Source organism: Hyla sarda, chromosome 4 (assembly GCF_029499605.1).
Source record: "Hyla sarda isolate aHylSar1 chromosome 4, aHylSar1.hap1, whole genome shotgun sequence".
In the NCBI taxonomy this organism is placed as follows: domain Eukaryota; kingdom Metazoa; phylum Chordata; class Amphibia; order Anura; family Hylidae; genus Hyla; species Hyla sarda.
The window spans coordinates 175,492,244-175,514,310 of record NC_079192.1 but is presented as its reverse complement, the minus strand read 5'-3'; the positions used below and the strand labels follow the sequence as shown (position 1 = coordinate 175,514,310).

Here is a 22,067-nt window from a genome sequence, read left to right as displayed (position 1 = left end):
GAAATGAGCGGTTGTAGCCAGCAGCCTCTCGATCCTCCGATATCTGTATGAATAGGTTGTATCAAGAAAATCAGAAAAATGCACTGTAAGTGTGCTAGAAAACTAGATTGTGCTGATTCTGCTTACTACCTGTGGATAATAATGTATATTAAAGTGGTAAATGGTGTTATATATTAAAAATTTAATTAAATGACATAAAAGGAAACACATACAGTCATGGCCGTAAATGTTGGCACCCCTGGAATTTCTATAAAATTAAGTATTTCTCACAGAAAAGGATTACAGTAACACATGTTTTGCTATATGCATGTTTATTCCCTTTGTGTGTATTGGAACTAAAACAAAAAAGGGAGGAAAAAAGCAAATTGGACATAATGTCACACCAAACTCCAAAAATTGGCTGGACAAAATTATTGGCACCCTTTTAAATTGTGAAAAAATAAGATTGTTTCAAGCATGTGATGCTCCTTTAAACTCACCTGGGGCAAGTAACAGGTGAGGGCAATATTAAAATCACACAACAAAGCAGATAAAAAGGAGAGCAGTTCACTTAGTCTTTGCATTGTGTGTGTGCCACACTAAGCATATACAACAGAAAGAGGAGAAGAGAACTGTCTGAGGACTTGAGAACCAAAACTGTGGAAAAATATCAACAATCTCAAGGCTACAAGTCCAGCTTCAGAGATCTAGATTTGCCTTTGTCCACAGTGCGCAGCATTATCAAGATGTCTGCAACCCATGGCACTGTAGCTAATCTCCCTGGGCATGGACGGAAGAGAAAAATGATGACAGGAACGCAGGATATTCCAGATGGTGGTTAAGCAGCCCCAAACAAGTTCCAAAGATATTCAAGCTGTTCTGCAAGCTTAGGTAGCATCAATGTCAGCGCGAACTATCCGTTGACATATAAATTAAATGAAACACTATGACAGGAGACCCAAGAGGACCCCACTGCTGACACAAACAACAACCTTTAGGGGTCACCCCCCAAGGGGTAAGCCCTAAACTAGAAATCCCCCCTAAAACTTTTCCTTTATTAAATTAATTAGTTAAGATCCAGTGGATAAACTTATGAAACAAAAAGTGATTTGAAATTACAGACTAGGCTCCTTATTATGTATAACACGTCCTTAAGTTACACGTAATTTTGTTATACTAGCTATTGCAATTGCTTGTATATATTATTTCTTATCTATATATCTATATATATTAGTCTATTAGTCTGCGCTTAAAATGATCTCAGTTAGCCAACCCCCCCGATGTTTTGTCAGCATACGCTGACTTTCTCAAGGGAATGAGGCTAAACCACTGCTGACACAGACATAAAAAAGCAAGACTACATTTTGCCAAAATGAACTTGAGTAAGCCAAAATTCTTCTGGGAATGTGTCTTGTGGACAGAAGAGACAAAGATAGAGCTTTTTGGTAAAGCACATCATTCTACTGTTTACCGAAAATAGAATGAGGCCTACAAAGAAAGGAACACAGTACCTACAGTGAAATATAGTGGAGGTTCAATTATGTTTTGGGGTTGTTTTGCTGCCTCTTGCACTGGGTGCCTTGAATGTGTGCAAGGCGTCATGAAATCTGAGGATTACCAACGGATTTTGGTTCGCACTGTACAGCCCAGTGTCAGAAAGCTGGGTTTGTGTTCCAGATCTTGGGTCTCCCAGCAGGACAACGACCCCAAACATATATGTCAAAAAGCACTCAGAAATGGATGGCAACAAAGCACTGGAGAGTTCTGAAGTGGCCAGCAATGAGAGTCCAGATCTAAATCCCATTGAACGCCTGTGGAGAGATCTTAAGATTGCTTTTGGGAAAAGGCGCCCTTCCAATAAGAGAGTAGGGGATCATAAAAGAGCAAAATAACCTCGCAAATGGCGCTGCTGGTTCTGTGGGAATGTAGGAATAAACCAAAATCCAGAGTAGAATATTGTAAAAGCTTGTGTATTTTATTGCAAGTGATTAAAATCAATAAAAAGCAATACAATCTCAACTTGTATTGCTTTTTATTGCTTTTATTGATTTTATTCATTTGTTATAAAATCCACAAGCTTTTACAATATTCTACTCTGGATTTTGGTTTATTCCTACATTCCCACGGAACCAGCAGCGCCATTTGCGAGGTCATTTTGCTCTTTTATGATCAACTACTTTCTCCAGGAGACGGTTTTACCTCACCTGTAACCTCAGGCTCAGCAGCGGTTTCGGCTATCTTGTAACCCAAACATTGGGTTAATATGTAAGTTTAATACTTGCTCTAAGGTGAGCAGTTACTACCTAAGGGGCCTGCAAGCCCCTCACCTATTAATTTTCCTCTTCCCTCTACCACCCCAACGGTATCACACGAGGTGCCCTCTCTGGTCTCTTTTTTTCTCCCCATACATGCCTTCCAATAAGAGAGACCTGGAGCAGTTTGCAAAGGAAGAGTGGTCCAACATTCCGGCTGAGAGGTTTAAGAAGCTTGTTGATGGCGATAGGAATCTAAGTTATTTTTTCCAAAGGGTGTGCAAACAAATATTAAGTTAAGGGTGCCAATCATTTTGTCCAGCCTATTTTTGCAGTTTGGTGTGACATTATGTCCAATTTTCTTTTTTTCCTCCCTTTTTTTGGCTTAGTTCCAATACACACAAAGGGAATAAACAGGTTGTAGTGAATATAGGCTGAGGATATCATTTTTAAGAAAAAAACATGGTGGATGTCTCTGTCTCCTGGCTGTCTGGGACCCTGTTTGAAATGGATATATCCTCTGGTCCTCTGATTATTTTCCTTTGTCTGTATACCCCCTGTACTGTTTTGTATTCTGTTGGTGGTTACTTTATACGTCCCTAGCTGTGAGGAGCCTCAAGACAGCTTGTTTGCTGATTGGGGTAATCGCGCATATCCTGCCAGTTGGTGCCAACGTGAACAAACGGTTTACATCTTACATATAGTGAAATATGTCCCAGTTTTAGAAATATGTTTTCAGGGCTCCCCTTAGTAGCCATAGTTATATATCCCCCAGAATCATGATCCCCGAATATTAGGCTTTACTTAGAACCCAAACATGACCCCATTGTACCCATAGATTAAGCTGTATGTATCCCTAAGCTGTATGTATCCTATAACTATGTATAACCCCTTCATGGATCCTATCAAAATGTGCGTTATAATGTCACCATATCAATAAGGGTACTGCCATCTATGTCACATCGGTTGTGTATGATGGGAGTTATGATTTATGAACTATCAATCTGTGTTTGAGAGGAGGTTGGGAGGCGGGATGATGTGGGCTGATCTAAGAAGAAGTTGGAGACCTCCCTTCTAACCCAACCCCCTGCTGCACCCATAAAAGTGGTGCTCCAACCGCAGCTCATTGTTACAAGTTTGGGGCCCATTCTGAATGGACTTGTGCCTTTATTTTCTTCCTTGGCCCCAGGACGGATTAGGACTTTACTCCACAACGTTAAGATTGGAACTTTTCTGCTTTTTATCCCCTTTTATTTTATATAACTGTTCTGCACATTTTGTATGTCTATTTCTTTAACCATTTTTGTAACGAAGTACTGTACCTTTTATGTACATTAAAGCCATAACTTTAATGCGTAGCCTTGTATGCTCTAACGAACCTATAGCCCTATAGCCTTATATAGATGTAGAAGTGTATGTGTGGCTTGTGCCGTTACCATAGTTTTGGTGTCATAGAGTGTATAGTGTGAGAATCTGTGCATGATTGGAGGCGTTCTATCGGCCTACTGATAGATGGTGGCAGCGTATTTGTGAGTGGGCGTGTAGACTGGTTTTGGGGTGTTTGTAACTAATTTTAGGGCCTATTGTGATATGTGTGAGTGAAAGTGAGTGTGGAAGCAGCGTACCCCTTTACTGTCACAGCCTAGGTCACGTGTGCAGGGAAGGCACGGGGACCTAAACACAGTGTGTATTTGAGTTGTGTCACTGGCACAAGGGAGCCGAGAGTGAACGTGCCACGGTGGCAGCTTAGAGTTAGAATATTAGAGTAAATATTCTGTGGGTTTTTGTGTTCTTTTAGTCCGCTCACTCTTTTCCGAGAGATGTGGACTTGTCCGTACGCCAGGTCGCGAGGGGCCGGTACAAGACACATGTATATAGCAAAACATGTGTTATTGCAATCCTTTTCTGTGTGAAATAATTTATTTTCTAGAAAAATTTCAGGGGTGCCAACATTTACGGCCATGACTGTATACAATAATGGGTTTTTCTAATCCGGATCGGACTCGAGCTTGTGCATCTCTAACAATGGTACAATAGATAGAGTCAACCAAAGGTTGAAGTTCATATAAATGCAATGTGCAATGAATTCCATCCAACCCAGAATATATTAAATAAATCACACGGCACCATATTATGAAAAGGACATTTTTAGTGGTATTATAAAATTACAATAAGGCATGTTATGCAGAGTAAACATATCTATGTATTAGGCTGCTAAAAAAAACTCTAACCAATTCCATTAAAAAAAAAATATAGTTTATCAGAAGGGTAATGCTCAGTGGAATATATGTGAATTCAAATATAGAAAACAGACCTGGTCGCACATCCACAACATGCACAATGATCTAATGCTTCTCAGCAAAATTTACAAAACGAACAGGTCGTTAGTGTACTTTAAGATCATGAATTGCATGCCCACTACCAACGTCACGGCCATCTGTAAGTAGTGGGTCCCTAACGTCCCTAGCATAAAATGGCGTAGTAATAGGCGGCGACCACCACCGCCGCAACACCAGTGCCCACGGGGGGAACAACCCACTGGCAGAGCAGCCCCAATGCCACTCAAACCAGTCCCAGAGCTGCGCCTCCCCACAGACACGGTACTGCGGCAGAAATGGACGCCGCACAGCACTACACCAGTGTGAACAAGGTTTAAAAGCTCACTCACCATGTGCTCCCAGTCAGACTGGGAGGCTGCCAGAAAGGAAAGGGCCCTGTGCAGCTTCCTGCTAATTTATTTAGGGCTGGGCTGAGGGGGAGGGGCAGAGTGCAGACCAAGTAAAAAAATTAAATAAAGGAGGGGGATAGAAAACACATTGTGAATTTAAATTCAGTGGAATATATATTTGCAATAACTAATGAACTGACCACGAGGTACCGGCCGCCATACCTCCTGTGGTGTTAACAGATGGAATCCTTGAGTATGCATGGCAATCTGTAAGGAGCACAGATACAGTGGAGGAAAAAATAATTTGACACCCCTAATGATTTTGTATGTTTGCCCACTGACAACGAAATGATCAGTCTCTAATTTTAAAGGGTACCTCTCATCAAATAAACTTTTGATATATTTTAGATTAATGAATGTTGAATAACTTTCCAATAGCATGTTAATGAAAAATACGCTTCTTTCTATTGTATTTTTCCCGATCAGTCCTGTCAGCAAGCATTTCTGACTCATGCTGGAGTCCTAAACACTCAGAGCTGCCAGCCTGCTTTGTTCACAGCCAAACAGGCTGTGAACAAAGCAGGCTGGCAGCTCTGAGTGTTCTCCTTTGTGAACAAAGCAGACTGGCAGCTCGTAGTGTTTAGGACTCCAGCATGAGTCTGAAATGCTTGCTGCCAGGACTGGTAGGGAGACCCCTAGTGGTCATTTCTTCAAAGTGGAAAATTAAATAGAAAGAAGCATATTTTTTTAATAACATGCAATTGTAAAGTTATTCTGCATACATTAATCTATAATTTATCAAAAGTTTTTTTGATGAGAGGTACCCTTTAATGGTAGGTTTATTACACAGAATAACACCAAAAAGTCCAGAAAATGCATTTCAAATAGGTTAGGAACTGATTTGCATTTTACTCAGTGAAATAATGGTTTGATCCCCTATCAGTCAGCAAGATTTTTGGCTCCCAGTTGCCTTTTCTATAGGTATCAAGCTGAGATTAGAAGCACATTATTATTAGGGATTCTACCAATCTCATCTTGTAACCTGTATAAAAGACACCTGTCCACAGAAGCAACCAGATTTCAAATGCTCTCCCATGGCCAGTTTACAATGGTTATTGTTGCGATTATTTGCAAATGGAAGAAAGACAAAATGGCTGTGGTCCATGCAAAATTCCCCCTCATGGAGTTTCATTTTCATGTAATAGTCCCCTATGGACTAAAACATGGTGTAAAGTCAATGGTGTTAATGTAAAACAGTGCCAACAGTGTGACAACATGAGCCTTGACATTATGATACTCCGGCCCCTGTATCGTGAGTCTTTAGACATGGAGCGATCTTCGCTCCATGAGGCTGATGACAAGTGGGTGCTGCAGGAGAGATTGCGGGGGTCCCCAGTATTGGGACCCCTGCGATCAGACATCTTATCCCCTATCCTTTGTTTGGATAGTGGATAAGATGTCTAGGGCTGGAGTACCCCTTTAAGAGAGTGCTTCCAATCTCAGTTTGTTACTTGTATTAATGACCCCTGGTTTCTGGAAATCTTGCTGCTTGATAGGTGATAAAATAAAAATTAATTCATAATTTATTTGAAATGCATTTTTCTGGATTTTTTTGTTTTGTTATTCTGTCTCTTGCTGTTTAAATAAACGTACCATTAAAATGTAATTATAGACTGATCATTCCTGTCTGTGGGCAAACGTTTAAAATCATCAAATACTTTTTCTCTCCACTGTAGTTGCTGCAGCTCAGAGCTTGCTGCAGAAGGTCATTTAGACCATAATTCATAGGCAAAGCCAATAATACACCTCCCCATATAGAAATGCAGTGGTAAGTATTTATAATAGTTATTTAGCGAAATAAACAGTGCTTGTTGCGATTTTAAAAACAAAGAAATATGTGTAATTTTACCCTTTTATACTTGGATCACTGGGGGGGAAGTGTAGATCCGTTGTTATGCAGCCAGATGGATGCCACAGATCCTGGCTGGCTACAGAAGCCGGTTACAGAATCCGGCCAACCATAAGCAAAAATAATAGTAACAGCCCTCCATAAAGAGTAGGACAACAAACTGCATGTATAGGTTTGTAAGAAATTAGGACTTTTGTTATAACAGGATATATGGCAATAATATCACCTTAACATTGGTTTACATTTTGCGAATAGTATCTATTTATCTAATCTATGCATCCAATAAACTTGGTTTCCTGAGAAGGTCAAATCTATTGGACTTGTTTTCTGGCATATACTTTTTGACCACTTTTTTTTCCTTTTGTTTTCTGAGATGTGATGAGACCAAAAATCAGCTTGCAACAATACCAAATATGTTAGTTTATTTATTTAAATGTTTTTTTTTCTATTTTTTTTATTTTTTTTTTAAAATGGGAAAAGGTGATTTAGAAACATCTGACTAAAATATCTAAAAACAGTAAAGCAGCAAACTTTGCTTGTTTTTGGTCATATCCATGAGGAAGGCCTAAGCTTTTGTATTCAGTACATGTGTCTAGTGAAACTCCTATTAAAATAATATGGCAACGTGGAGTGTGGCAAAGCTGGTATATATGAGCTTGGTGGATAGGCTACACTGTATTCTTCTCTGCAGTATATTGAGGGCAGTCTCTACTGGAATGACTCACAAGTTTGTAGGTACCAAATCATGACTGTTTTAGGGTTATATTTTTAGGTTGTGTAAATTACAAAGTAAAAACAACAAAAAACTATGGGTGTCCTGTTAGCTTCCCATTTCAGAGGCTAATGCATTTACTGATTAAACTGTATTGAGGAATATTACATATGTCCTATTTTAAGAGACAAGTTTAAAAATGTGTCAATTGTTTTGGTAGCTAGAAATTACTTTACCCCTTGGTGTTGTATGAATTGCTTATGATTGATCAAATGCTTAGATTATTAGTAATCTCTGAAAGAGCATAAAAATAAATAGGTTTTACCAAAGTGGCCATTTTATTTGTATTTGTACTAGGGCTATCACATATGATTGAAACTCGGAAAATTCTTGACTTGCGGATAAATCTTCAGCCATCCTATCTGTTGATTCCAAAGACTGGCTTCTATTATGAAAATTCTGACCTCATCATTGTGGATTTCGGTAGTTTACAGGTATAGAACAACAAGGCCAACAAATGTATTTTTTATATTTGATCCACTATGACATTTTTTACCGTACAGATCACATTTAGTGATTAAAATCTTAGTTGCTAAAAATAGTCTAATCCTTTCTTTTACGATGACACATGTTTGGTGGCTGAGTTAAATAACCTTTATCTGTATCTAAATTTAGAAGGTATAAATGCCAAATTTAGAACCCATGGTCTTATATGTCTATATATTAATTTCACTAGATGTCTTCAGTTTATGTGAGCACGAAATCCAGTGTCAGCTATTTCTGGACACAGAAGTACTTTAGTAAACTCTTTGCACATGTTTTCCATAGCAGAGGCTACAGATGTGTAATTTTAACCCCTTAAGGACGCAGCCCTTTTTCACCTTAAGGACTGAGCCCTTTTTCGCAATTCTGACCACCGTCACTTTCCGAATTAATAACACGAAAATGCTTTTACCGAATATACTGATTCTGAGATTGTTTTTTCGTGACATATTCTACTTTATTTTGGTGGTAAATTTTCGGCGTTACTTGCATCCTTTTTTGGTGAAAAATCCCAAAATTTCATGAAAATGTAGAAAATTTAGCATTTTTCTAACTTTGAAGCTCTCTACTTGTAAGGAAAATGGATATTCCAAATAAACTTTATTTTTCTTCACAAATACAATATGTCCACTTTATGTTGGCATCATAAAATGGACATATTTTTGCTTTTTGAAAAAATTAGATGGCTTCAAAGTAGAGCAGCAAATTTCAAAAATGTAATGAAAATTGCTAAATCTGAAGGGACAGATGTTACAGAACTACAACTCCCAGCATGCCTGGGCAGTCGAGGCATGCTAAGAGTTGTAGTTTGGCAACATCTGGAGGGCTACCGTTTGGGCACCACTGTAACAGTGGTCTCCAAACTGTGACCCTCCAGATGTTGCAAACTACAACTCCCAGCATGCCCAGACAGTCTTTGGCTGTCTGGGCATGCTGGGAGTTGCAGTTTGGCCTTCCTAGTGGTTGCACAGTAAAGATTTTTACTTTCACTTTCAATTCCCCCCCCCACCATCGATTCCCTACCTGATCCAGCAGGCTCCAGCGAAGATCCTGGGTCCCCAGGCATCTTCTCCTGCAGGTACGGCCTCCATCTTCATCCCAGATCCCCTCGACATCCAGGGGCGGGCAGAACGGGGGGTCGCCATGGCAACCCCCTGTCCTGCGCTGCCATTGGTCAGAACTCCGTTCTGACTAATGGCAGGGTATAGGAGGAGATGGCAGCTCTGCGACCTCACTCCTATCCCTTGGGCTGATCGGGGCTGTTGCTGACAACTTCGATCAGCCCTATTTTCCGCGTGATCGGGTCACCAGAGACCCGATCAGCCCGGAATTGGAGAAAATTGCATGTCTGAATTGACATGCGATTTTTTTTCTGATCGCCGACATGGGGGGGGGGGGGGTCTCAGGACCCCCCTGGGCGATGTGCCGGGGTGCCTGCTGAATGTCTTCAGGCATCCGGCTCCGGTCCCCAACCGGCTAGCGGTGGGGACCGAATTTCCCACGGGCGTATGGATACGCCCTGTGTCCTTAAGGACTCTGAATGCAGGGCGTATCCATACGCCCTGTGTCCTGAAGAGGTTAATGTATATATAAACAGTTGTAGTAATTAGTTTGTGGACATTTAAATGTAACGGTAACTGACATCTGAACCTGATCAATATAAATGAAATCATTGTAATGAAGAAAATGTTGTTTACAAGTTCTTAAATGTACTAAACTTCACATAAAACTGCTTTAGGGTATGTTCACATGGGAGCGCATCCGCAGCATATTTGATGCTGCAAATGCACTGCCGGCACACAGAGTTAAGGCAGAGCAAACTCCCTTCTGCTCCTGCATTAGCTTTGTGTGTCTGCTCGTGACTGCCGGCAGGAAATCTGCAGATACGAGCGGGGACACAGAGCTATGGCAGCAGCATCAGGAAGCTCACTCTGTGTGTGTCGGCAGCACGTTCGCGACGTCAAATATGCTGTGGATGTTCTTCTGTGTGAACGGTACCCTAAAAGTCTGATCTTTGAAGAACAATGACTAATAACACAAACTTTCCAGTATTTGTGACCTCTCATTATGTGCTTTGCATGAACTTCATAATGAAACCAAATATTGACTAGTACAAATTTCTCAGGGGACATAAGATCCACATCCACATGCTGCTGCCACTAGAAGGTTGACACTAAAAAAAATAAGTTGGGGCTTCCTCAACAAGAAATACCTGCTCACTGGCACTGAGCCAAAAAGTTTTAGCTTTGTCAAAAGGAGTTTTCTAGACCTGGAGAGAAATTTATCAAAACCTGTGCAGAGGATGTGTGGTGCAGTTACCTGTAGTGATTAATCAGATTTCTTCTTTAATTTGTCACAGGCCTCTTTAAAAATGAAAGAAGTAATCTGATTGGTTACTTTGGGCAATTTAATTATTCTTTCCTCTGGTCATTCTTTTTTCCTCATGTGTCCCCCCCGTGCTCCCCACTTATGGCTAGGCCAGCCAATCGGCCCCTTCCCCACCACTTATCTGCTCCTTACCTACCTGGTCAGTGGGACTTTTTTTTCCTCCCTCTTACTCCTGCATAGCCTCCCTGTCCTCCCCTTCTTGCTCCTGCTTTTTCTGTAAGACACAAGACCTTCAGCAGCAGACACGGGAGCTTGGAAAGCCTGCCTCATTGCTCTAGGTCAGTGTTTCCCCACGTTTTTTCAACTCGGGGCACCCCACCCAAAAAATTATTTTTCTCGGGGCACCCCTACCAAGGTTGAAAAAGGAAAAACACCACTATACACAAAATGCACAATATCTATTTATCTGTGGGTATGTAGATTAAAGTGCTCCTTTAGACAGCAACTCACAAATGACGTCTTCTCTAATCAGCATCGTTCCCTTTTCTTCTCCATCTGGCCAGGCCATCATGACAATTTCTTCCAGCCACAATTCTTCACCATTAAACCTGCAAAACAAACCTATTAGGCTCCACACTTTTTTTTCCATGGGTGACAGAGGGGTGTAGAGGAGTGTACATGGGTGGCAGAAGGGTGTAGAGGAGTGTACATGGGTGACAGAGGGGTGTAATTGGGTGACAGGAGTGTACATGGTTGACAGATAGGTGTAGAAGAGAGAACATGGGTGACGGGGCGTAGGGGGCGACAGATGGGTGGACAGCCGTGACAAGGTGGTAAAAGAGGGATGGACATGGGTGACAAGGATGTGGTCAGGGGTGGACAATGGAGAGTGAACATGGGTGACAGGGGGATGGACAGGGGTGACAGAGAGGTGGATGGGGGGTGGACGACATGGATGACATGAGGGTGACAAGGGGGTAAAAGAGGGGTGGACAGGAGTGACAGAGAGGGGTGGACTGGGGTGGCAAACTGACAGAGGGGTGACTAGGGGGGTAAACAATGGGTGACAGAGTGGTAGACTGTGGGGGGTGAACATTGGTGACAGAGGGGTGGATACGGGAGGTAGCCAAGGTTGAGATGGATGACAGGGGGGTGGACAAGGATGACAAGGGGTATAAAAGAGGGGTGACAAAGGGACAGGGGTGAATAGGGGTGGTGGACATGGGTGACAGGGGGATAGACTGGGAGATGGACAGGGGGGGTGAACATGGGTGACAGAGGGGTAGAAAATATAGATCGGGTGTGGACATGGGAGACAGGGGGCATGAACAGGGGTAACAGGGGGTCAGAGGGGTGAATACGTGGTGGACATGGTTGACAGAGGGGTAGACTGGTGGGGGGGTGGTCAGAGGATTGCCCGGGGGGGGGGGGGACGTGGGTGACAGAGGGGTGGCCATGGATGACAGGGGAGGTGGACATGGGAGACAGGGGGGATGAACATGGGAGATGGGGATGGACAAGCATGACAAGGGGGTTAAAAGGGGTGAATAGGGGTGTGGACATGGGTTACAGAAAGTAGATTGGGGGGTGGACATGGGTGACGGGGGGGGTGTAGACATGGGAGAGGGGGGTGGACAGGTGTGACAAAGGGACAGAGAAGTGAATAGGGGGTGGAAATGGGTGACAGAGGGGTGGAAGGGGGGGTGAATATGGGTGACAAAGGGATGGACAGGGGTGACAGAGGGGTGGCCAAGGTGGGCATAGATGACAGGGGTGTGAACAGGGGTGACGGGGGTGGACAAGGATGACAAGGGGGTAAGAGAGGGGTGAATAGGGGGGTGGACATGAATGACAGGTTAGACTGAGGGGTGGACAGGGGAGGTGAACATGGGTGAAATGGATTGACAGGGGGGTGGACAAGGCGGACATGGGCGACGGGGGGAGGGGGGGTGTAACAGAGGGGTGGAAAGGGTACAGTATCTTAAGCAAGCCGGCACGGGGCGCAGCTTGAAGTTCCACGGCATCTTACCCTCTTCAGCAGGGCAACATTTTTGGCTTACTGCGCCGCATGGGGGGGATGGGGGACGCTGGGGGATGCCGAGAGACGCTGTGTGCGCAGTATGCACACAGGCTTCCCTTCCCCCCCCTGCAGGCTGGGGTGGGAAATTTAGAAAAATAAACCGTCACCAGTTGGGAATCACTGCTCTAGGTGATGACTCACTATAGAAGAGCAGCTTATCTTTATCTGCCTGTTTTTTTTAAATTTGTGGAAGCAGTCCCGACTTAAGACTCTCTGTCCCACCAGCAGGCATATCAGCTACTATACTTGCTCCCTGGTCAGGTTGAGCTCTCCATATTTTCAGCATTGCCCCCTAACTGACGTCCAAAACACATGCTCCCTGACCGCAGCTTCTTGGACCTGAACTCTGTTTGGGACCTCTCCCTTATGTATTCGGTTTTTGATTTTGCACAGGACTTCCCAATCCCCAGTCCCCACCATAGAGCATCTCCTTATACAGACTGTCACCTCTGCTCCACAGACTACACCTCCAAGTACTTTTGAGCAGCCGTCGGAATGGATCAGCCTTCCCACAAGTGCTCCTCTGTGTGATCTTCAGTTTCTAAGCGCGGAACCTTTACAGTGGCCCAGTCCTCTGCCGCCCACTCCCTGTCTCCAGATCCCTACTCCTGGTCTTCAGCCAAGCTTCACTACTCTATTTCGGATTACCAAGTCCCAGATGACTGATGTGGTAGACAGCCACATTCCACCTTTAGGATCTTCCGAAAGTCTCCTTTCACCACTCCAAGAGCACTCCTAGGCCTTCAGCACCCTTTTGGCATTCTTCTGGAACAAGGATGAAAGCATCCGGAAAAGAATTTTCATCAATCCAATTTGCTCTCTAGCCTTTACCTTTGTCCACTGTCCACCTCCAGTGTTCATGTTGCGTTCCACCACCCCTCCCCTAGCTGATGTCACGTCCATCAAAGACCCTTCCGACAGACACATAAAGATTCTTACCAAGTCTGCCTTTGTTGCTGCTGGTTCAACTCACCATCTGGCTTTTGCCTCCATCTGGGTTGCCAAATCAGTTTCTGCGTGATCCAAACAACTTCATCATTTCATCTTGGTGGTTGCCCCTTTGGAAGAATTGTTGGAGCTTGCTCGACAGATTACTAACCTATGTTAAAATCTCTACACCGCGTCCCTTGACATTGCCAAGTGTTCTGCCTCAGTCACCAGCAACATTGTTGGGCTTCGCTGTTTCCTGTGGCTTCAAGCTTGGAACACTGATGCTCTCTTACCGTTTTTGGGACGGAAGGCCACCACAGGAGGGAAGAGCTTCCTTTTGCCGTAGGCGAGTTCACATCCTCCTGCAAGTGCTGTTTTTGGTTCTTTCGGTACCTCAAGCCACTCAGGCAAAGCCTTCACGTCTCAAAAGTAAAGGTTTTTTTCTTTTAGAGCCCATCTCGCCTGCAAACACTGGCCCAACTCTGTATGCTTTTTTTTTGGTAAATCTGATCCAACAAGCCTTCCTCTGCCTGAAGAGGTTTCCACACTTAAAGGGAAAGCAGCTATTGGTTTCTGTTTCAGGACGTGTGCTTGGTGCAGATCCAAGAATCTTGGCGTAGGGACGGGATCTCCTCTAGTTATAAAATTGAGTTCTCTTTCTTGCCTCCCTTGCTCTACCACCCTCGCCACATGTTTCTGTTCCCTGTTGCTGTGGGGTTGATTTCTCTTTTGTGCCATACCTGGATGACATCCTTATCAAGGCACCGTCCTTCGCTCACAACCTGGAGAGTCTTGACATCACTCTTCAGACTCCCTCCAGCTTTGGGTGGATTGGTAACAAGAACAAGTCCAACTTAATCCCCTCCTAGCCTTTTGTCTTCTAGAGGGTTTCTTCGAGGGAGTGTCTGCTCAGGTCTTCTTTTTGGGAAATATGAGGAATGTTCTACTTTCTGGGATTCAGACTCTTCGGCTGCCTTCTCCACCCACCATGTACTTTGCACATTGCAAGTGTTGGGCAGAATGTTGTCAACCATGAATGCGTTGCCTCCCCCCCCCCCCCCCCCATTCCATTGTCTCCCTCTCCTACTGTCCTACTGGCTATTCCATCTCGTGGGAACAGGTCGCCCTTGTCTCTCCATGTTTCCTCTCCCTATACTGGTGGCTTCAGTCGCCTCTCCCTTATTGGGGTTGCTCATTCCATATTGTTGGAAGGTGTTGACCACTAATGCGATCCTTATTGGTTGTGAGACAGCTCAGGGCAATGGAATGCCTCAGGATCATAGCCACCTTACTATGTTTCCTGCTCTAGAAGTCTCCTCCTCAGACAACCAAGGCTTACAATCTCCTGTTGGATCCGGTATGCCATTAGGAGGCCTACCATAGGAGGGGGAAGCTTCCCCCTTACAGGTCACAGACTAGTCCATGCTGGCTGTCAGTGGGATCTTCTTGGGTGGTTTTAGCCTCTTAGGTGTACTAGGCCTCTTATTGGTCTTCTCTGCACACCTTTGCACTTCTCCTCAGTTTGCATGCTTATGCATTGGCAGATGCTTGTCTCTGCTGCAAAATTCTGCAGACAACAGTTGCTCAGTCTGCCAAGTGACTTTCTTTTCCTTTGGTAGTTGATTTCTTCTGGTATGGGAATGGTTGCTATAAAGTGCCCGAGAAAAGAAGATTTCTGTGTATGTGTCGTAAAACCTTTTTCTCGTACCCTTCATTGGGGAACACAGCTCTCTCCCCTTTTGGGTAATTTGTCCCATTGGTTGCTTTTTGGTCATGTTGTCTTGAGAGGTTTTTATCTTATGTTCTTTGGACAAGCCTCCCTTGATTGGTTTTGCTCCTCCTACAGCTCTCTGACCAACTGGTTAGCACAATGGCAGTGGGCAGGTATATCCTGCTGAGAAGGAGCCAACTTTTCATTTTTTTTCCATTATGGTTAGCCTCCTATTGACTGCGCCCCCCCCCCCTTTAATAAAGGCTACGAGAGAGAGAGAGAATACGGTGAGTACACAAGTCTTCTTATTCTCTGAGCTGTAGCAATAGTTATGCTCTTCATTTTCTTTTAATAGCTTTAAATTACAGTATGGTTAGTACAACTGTCTTATTATCTACTAGTGACTAAGTTTGGTCCGTTTCTGAGTCTATACAAAATAATAGTATAGTAGTAATAATAATAATAGTAAACTATACAGGGTGGGCCATTTATATGGATACACCTTAATTAAATGGGAATGGTTGGTGATATTAACTTCCTGTTTGTGGCACATTAGTATATGTGAGGGGGAAACTATTAAAGATGGGTGGTGACCATGGTGGCCATTTTTAAGTCAGCCATTTTGAATCCAACTTTTGTTTTTTCAATAGGAAGAGGGTCATGTGACACATCAAACTTGCTGGGAATTTCACAAGAAAAGCAATGATGTGCTTGGTCTTAACGTAACTTTATTATTTCATGAGTTATTTACAAGTTTCTGACCACTTATAAAATGTGTTCAATGTGCTGCCCATTGTGTTGGATTGTCAATGCAACCCTCTTCTCCCACTCTTCACACACTGATAGCAACACCGCAGGAGAAATGCTAGCACAGGCTTTCAGTTTCCGTAGTTTCAGGTGCTGCACATCTCGTATCTTCACAGCATAGACAATTGCCTTCAGATGACCCCAAAGATAAGTCTAAGGGGGTCAGATCGGGAGACCTTGGGGGCCATTCAACTGGCCCATGACGACCAATCCACTTTCCAGGAAACTGTTCATCTAGGAACGCTCTGACCTGACACCCATAATGTGGTGGTGCACCATCTTGCTGGAAAAACTCAGGGAACATGCCAGCTTCAGTGCATAAAGAGGGAAACACATTATCATGTAGGCCACTGGATATGCAAAATTGCTACATGATGATGTGTTTCCCTCTTTATGCACTGAAGCTGGTACGTTCCCTGAGTTTTTCCAGCAAGATGATGCACCACCACATTATGGGTGTCAGGTCCGAGCATTCCTAGATGAACAGTTTCCTGGAAAGTGGATTGGTCGTCGTGGGCCAGTTGAATGGCCCCCAAGGTCTCCCGATCTGACCCCTTAGACTTTTATCTTCAGGGTCATCTGAAGGCAATTGTCTATGCTGTGAAGATACGAAATGTGCAGCACCTGAAACTACGGATACTGGAAGCCAGTGCTAACATTTCTCCTGCGGTGTTGCTATCAGTGTGTGAAGAGTGGGAGCAGAGGGTTGCATTGACAATCCAACACAATGGGCAGCACAATGAACACATTTTATAAGTAGACAGAAACTTATAAATAACTCATGTATTAATAAGGTTCCGTTAAAACCAAGCACATCATTGTTTTTCTTGTGAAATTCCCAATAAGTTTGATGTGTCACATGACCCTCTTCCTATTAAAAAAATATAAGTTGGATTCAAAATGGCTGCCATGGTCACCACCCATCTTGAAAAGTTTCCCCCCTCACATATACTAATGTGCCACAAACGGGAAGTTAATATCACCAACCATTCCCATTTTACTAAAGGAGATATCCAATAGTGAAAAATCTGAAAATAAGTACCTGCCACAGGTTAGACCTTGACCCCATGATGCCACCGCACTTTTCATTATATGTCTGTCCCATCCCGTTTGTATGCTATGCCACTGTGAAAATAGCAGCACTTCCTGGTTATGGAGCCTGAGCTCCCATCATCCTCTTCACTCTTAAAAAAAAAAAATTACTTCCTCTCAAGTCTGTAACATAATGTACACCCCCAAAGCCTGCCAATATCACGCCCTACTGTGCTAAATCTCTGCCCTTCTTATTGCTTACAGGTCCTCCCCCCCCCCCCCCCCCCTGCTCTGTTTACACAGGACCTAACTTATCATGGGGAGGTTTCAAGTTTGCACAGGGAAAGCACTGAGCAGGAGATGTGTGAAGAGACACACTGCACTGCAGGGGCTGGGGATGATTTCTATATGTGAGGAGACATACTGCACTGCACGGGCTGGTGGTGTATAGACTACAGGGAATAAATATTATACTGGGATAATTTCTATGTGTGAGGGGGGGACTCCTGTATGACATGCTGGGAGTTGTAGTCCCTGTTATATGTGTGTATGCTAGTGTTTCCCAACCAGGGAATGCTGGGAGTAGTAGTTTTGCAACATCTGGACGCACCCTGGTTGGGAAACACTGGTGTAACATGATGTGTATGCTGAATAGGCTAAAACCGTGTTTCCCAACCAGTGTGCCTCCAGCTGTTGCAAATCTACAACTCCCAGCATGCCCAAAGTCTGTCAGGGCATGCTGGGAGTTGTAGTTTTGCAAAAGCTGGAGGCACACTGGTTTGGAAACACTAGCATAAACACACATAACAGGGACTACAATTCCCAGCATGTCATTCAGGAGTCGTTCCCCCTCACCCCCTCACAGATAAAAATCATCCCCAGTATGATATTTATTCCCCTGCAGTCTATACATCCCCAGCCTGTGTAATATGTCTCCTCACACACGTCCTCCCTCCCCTCCCCCCATGCAAACTTGAAACCTCCCCATGATAAGCTAGGTCCTGTGTAAACAGAGCTGGGAGGGGCTGTGTCAGTCCTCATTGTCCCCCTCACACTTCTCCTGGCTTACAGCACGGCACCCTCGTGACCAGGCTCAAGCAGGAGTGCTGTGATTGGTTCAATGTGTGAGTGCTGTGATTGGTGAGCACTCACATATTGAGAACTATGAGGAAAGGAATGACGAGCTGACCACAGGCTGTAGAAGAAGTGTAGGTCGAGATGCTGGATTATGCAGCGCTTCCTGTCTAGAGAGAAATCACTGAAAAAGGTACTTTCCGTTCCAGATGGGTTATGTGAGTATATTACAAAGTTATATAACTTTTTTTAAACTGTTGCTAACTGTATAGAATTTTTCACCATTGGACTACTCCTTTAAGGTGTATCCATATAAATGGTCTACCCTGTACATTTGGAAAAGGATCAAAATCAGTCAGTAATAAAATAGGTTTAGCCCATTGAAAGGACTAACTGGTAAGTGAGAAATGTTGCACAATACATTCTTTAATCCAGAAGAATGTTTTGAAAATAATTATTATAATTGGTAACTTTTTTATGGGTTGCTTCAGTGGAACATACATTTTGTATGTCATTGTAAAACCAAATTTTTTAGGTGTATTATTTATTCTGGCACACTACAGTTAGAAATCTCTATCTAGCTGACTTAAAGATAACCGCAAAACATGGATAGTACCCATACATGCATAGGAATAGTTTTAGTTGTAATAAACAATGCTTTATTTTTCTTAATTACATTTTAAGACTGTTGATATACAGCCATTGATTGACATTTTGAGTCGAATATCTGCTAAGGTTGTGATGATATATTAAAGAGTAAATGTTGCCTTTTCATAAACTTATGAACGACTGATTTTATAGTTTTAAATACTTTAATATAAAACACTTTTATATAAATATCTGGGGTAAACACAGTGTGTTAATATTATTATTATTTTTTTCTTTCAGCTCAATAGCATTAATCAGGGCTCTCTTCCAGCTGTTGGAACTTCATCGTTAGAAGAGCTGATGGATAAAGCCTATGACAAATTTCATGTTGAACTCAAAAAAGTGCAAATGCTGTTTAGCAAGCCAGGTATTGTTTAGTAAATTTTAAAGGTGTTATCATATGATCAAAATGTATCCTCTATCCCCTAGGGGAGAAATAACCTCTGTTCCTTAGAGCACTTAGTGAGCAACCTCAGAAACGCGCTCTCCCTTATCAAAACCTTTGACATGTCACTTTGACATTTCAAAAGTTTTGATTTTTTTCTTTACTTTAAAGGGGTACTCCAGTGGAAAACCAAATGTTTTTTAATTAACTGGTGCAAGAAGTCCTTATATGCTGCTGAATACTACATAGAAAGTTGTGTTCTTTTCAGTCGAACCACAGTGCCCTATGCTTCCACATCTGTCCATGTCAGCAACTGTCCAGAGTAGAAGCAAATGCCCATAGCAAACCTCTTCCTCTCTGGACAGTTCCTGACAGCGACATAGGTTGCAGCAGAAAGAAGTGTGGTCAGACTGAAAAGAACTACACAACTTTCTCTGTAGTATACAGCAGCTGATAAGTACTAGTAGGAATAGGAATTTTAAACAGTAGTCATTTAAAAATCTGTTTAACTTTCTTGCACCAGTTGATTTCAAAACATTTATTTCTCTATCGGCTCCATTGGAGGACACAGACCATGGGTGTATGCTGCTGTCACTTTGAGGTTCGACACTATGGCAACAAGAGAGGTCAGCTCCTCCCAGCAGGGTATACCCGCCCACAGGCACCTGAGGTAATCAGTTTTAGCTTAGTGTCTTAAGGAGGTGGACATGGTCTGGAATTCTCTCCAGACCAGGTCTTATGTTTTAGTATTTTCCTAGTTAGGGATGTGTTAGTTTTTTATTCCTTTTTCTTTCATGTTTTCAGGTGGGGATTCAGGAACTGCGGCTCACTGTCTCCCCATTGCGATAGATAGCGTCGCTCCCCTAGAGGACGCTCCCATTGTCGCCGCTCTGGCTCTCCCGACCTGCGTACCTGGTCAGTCTCCCCCTCTTCCAGGGCCACCTCACACTTTCCCATTCACCTGGAGAACTTGTGGATGCAGTTTCCGATTCGGCCTCTGATTCAGGGGACCACACGGATATGTCGGACATGGTGCACTCATTGGTCTCGGCCACAAGAGACACCTTCCATCTAGAGGACCCAGGAACTTCGGACGTGGCTCCAGAAGTTTCCTTTAATCGTGCCCAACCTCCAGTTGCTGCCTCACCTCATTCCCATCCTCCCGGAGAACTTGTGGATGAGTTTCTGATTCGGGCTCCGACTTAAAGGAACGCACGGATGCCTGATGTGGTGTACTCATTAGTTTCGGCCATAAGAGACACCTTCCAGCTAAGGACCCAGGAACTTCGGACGTGGTCCAGAAGTTTCCTCTCATCGTGCCCGACCTCTTCCAGGGCTGCCTCACCTCGTTCCCATTCACCTGGAGAACTTGCGGATGAGGTTTCTGATTCAGCCTCTGACTTAAAGGAACACACGGATACCTGATGTAATGTACTCATTGGTTTCAGCCATAAGAGACACCTTCCATCTAAAGGACCCAGGAACGTCGGACGTGGCTCCAGAAGTCTCCTTTTCTTCGTGCCCAACCGGCATCCAAGACCTTCAGTTCTCACGCTGAATTTTACGCCCTACTGGTATCCGCCTGGAGGCACCCTGACAAGAAGTTTCAGGAAACTTAGAAGGTTCAAGCGCGGTATCCCTTTGCCAAGGACCTCTTTGCTCAGTGGACCTCCTCTCCAACTGTGCATCTGCCGGTCTCCCGCCTCTCTAAGGCGCCTACCGGCCTTTGGCTGATGCGGCTGCCTTCAAGATCCAGCCGACATGAAGGTGGAGACTTTGGCAAACTTTGCCTTGAGACAGCAGGATCTTCCTGCTTTAGCTTCGGCCTGGGGGTCAAGGGCACTTTCAGTATGGTCTCCCAATTCCGCCAGGGTAGTCTTCAAGATCCCTCTGGAGGATTTATTTAATCTAGCTCCCGATGCTCTGCAGCTGGAGATTTTCTGTTCCATGTGCAGCCACTGCGCTGACTTTGCCACAAGTTACCTGGTAGCCACCGTCCCTCCATGTGGCTTAAAGCCTGGAATGTGGATGCCGCCTTCAGGAAGTGCGGCGTCGGGTGGAAAAGAGTTCTTTATTACCTCTGGATACAGCTCACAGAACCGCTTTTCGTCGTAAGTCCTCCTTCGGGTTCTGCGAACCTTTGGTGCCACCACAGGTTACCAACAAAGGGTCCAGCCGGGCGCCTTCACGGGAAGAGGGCTTCCGGCTATCCGTTCAGGCCGTTTTGCTTCCCAATGAGGCACCCGTAGGCCTTTCTCGATCTGATGGGTCGCCCCCACCTGCCGTCCTTTCTCGGGTGGTTGGTCGCCTCTTACTCTTCCGGGATGCCTGGACTACGCACATTAATTGTCCCAGTTCCTTCAGGGGAATGTTTTCGAGGTTTATTCCAACCTCTTTGTGGTACCCAAGAAAGGCGTTTCTGTTCGCCCAATCTTGGTTCTCGAGTATCTCAGCCAGCATCTTCTGCTTCCCATCCCGAATGGAGTCTCTCCGTTCAATGCTGGTGTCCCTGGTTCATTGGGAATTTTCGTTCCTCGGTGGACATCAAGGATGCCTGCCTCCACATCTCATTGTTCCGGTCAACAGCGGTACCTCCGCTTTGAAGTTCCGGATGGTCATTTTCTATTGTGGCTCTCCATTTCGGTCTGACCACTTCTCCGCGGACCTTTAAAGGAGTAGTCCAGTGGTGAACAACTTATCCCCTATCCTAAGGATAGGGGATAAGTTTGAGATCGCGGGGGGTCCGACCGCTGAGGCCCCCTGCGATCTCCTGTATGGAGCCCCGACAGCCCGCGGGAAGGGGGCGTGTCGACCTCCGCACGAAGCGGTGGCCGACACGCCCCCTCAATACAACTCTATGGCAGAGCCGAAGCGCTGCCTTCGGCAATCTCCGGCTCTGCCATAGAGATGTATTGAGGGGGCGTGTCGGCCGCTGCTTCGTGCGGAGGTCGACACCCGCTATCTGGCTGGAGAGCCTGGCCCCCGTACAGAGATATCGCAGGGGGCCCC

At 44.4% G+C, this 22,067-nt stretch overlaps 1 protein-coding gene across 6 annotated transcripts in view; it reads left to right on the top strand.

Moving 5' to 3' along the window:
- The window catches only part of VPS13C (vacuolar protein sorting 13 homolog C), a 773,393-nt gene that overhangs the window by 220,487 nt on the left and 530,839 nt on the right, over positions 1 to 22,067 (top strand). For all 6 annotated transcript variants that reach the window (XM_056572804.1, XM_056572802.1, XM_056572807.1 and 3 more), the window contains 2 exons: positions 7,878 to 8,014; positions 18,914 to 19,040. In XM_056572804.1, coding sequence (XP_056428779.1) covers positions 7,878 to 8,014; positions 18,914 to 19,040 — 264 coding nt within the window. The remainder of the gene's footprint in view (positions 1 to 7,877; positions 8,015 to 18,913; positions 19,041 to 22,067) is intronic.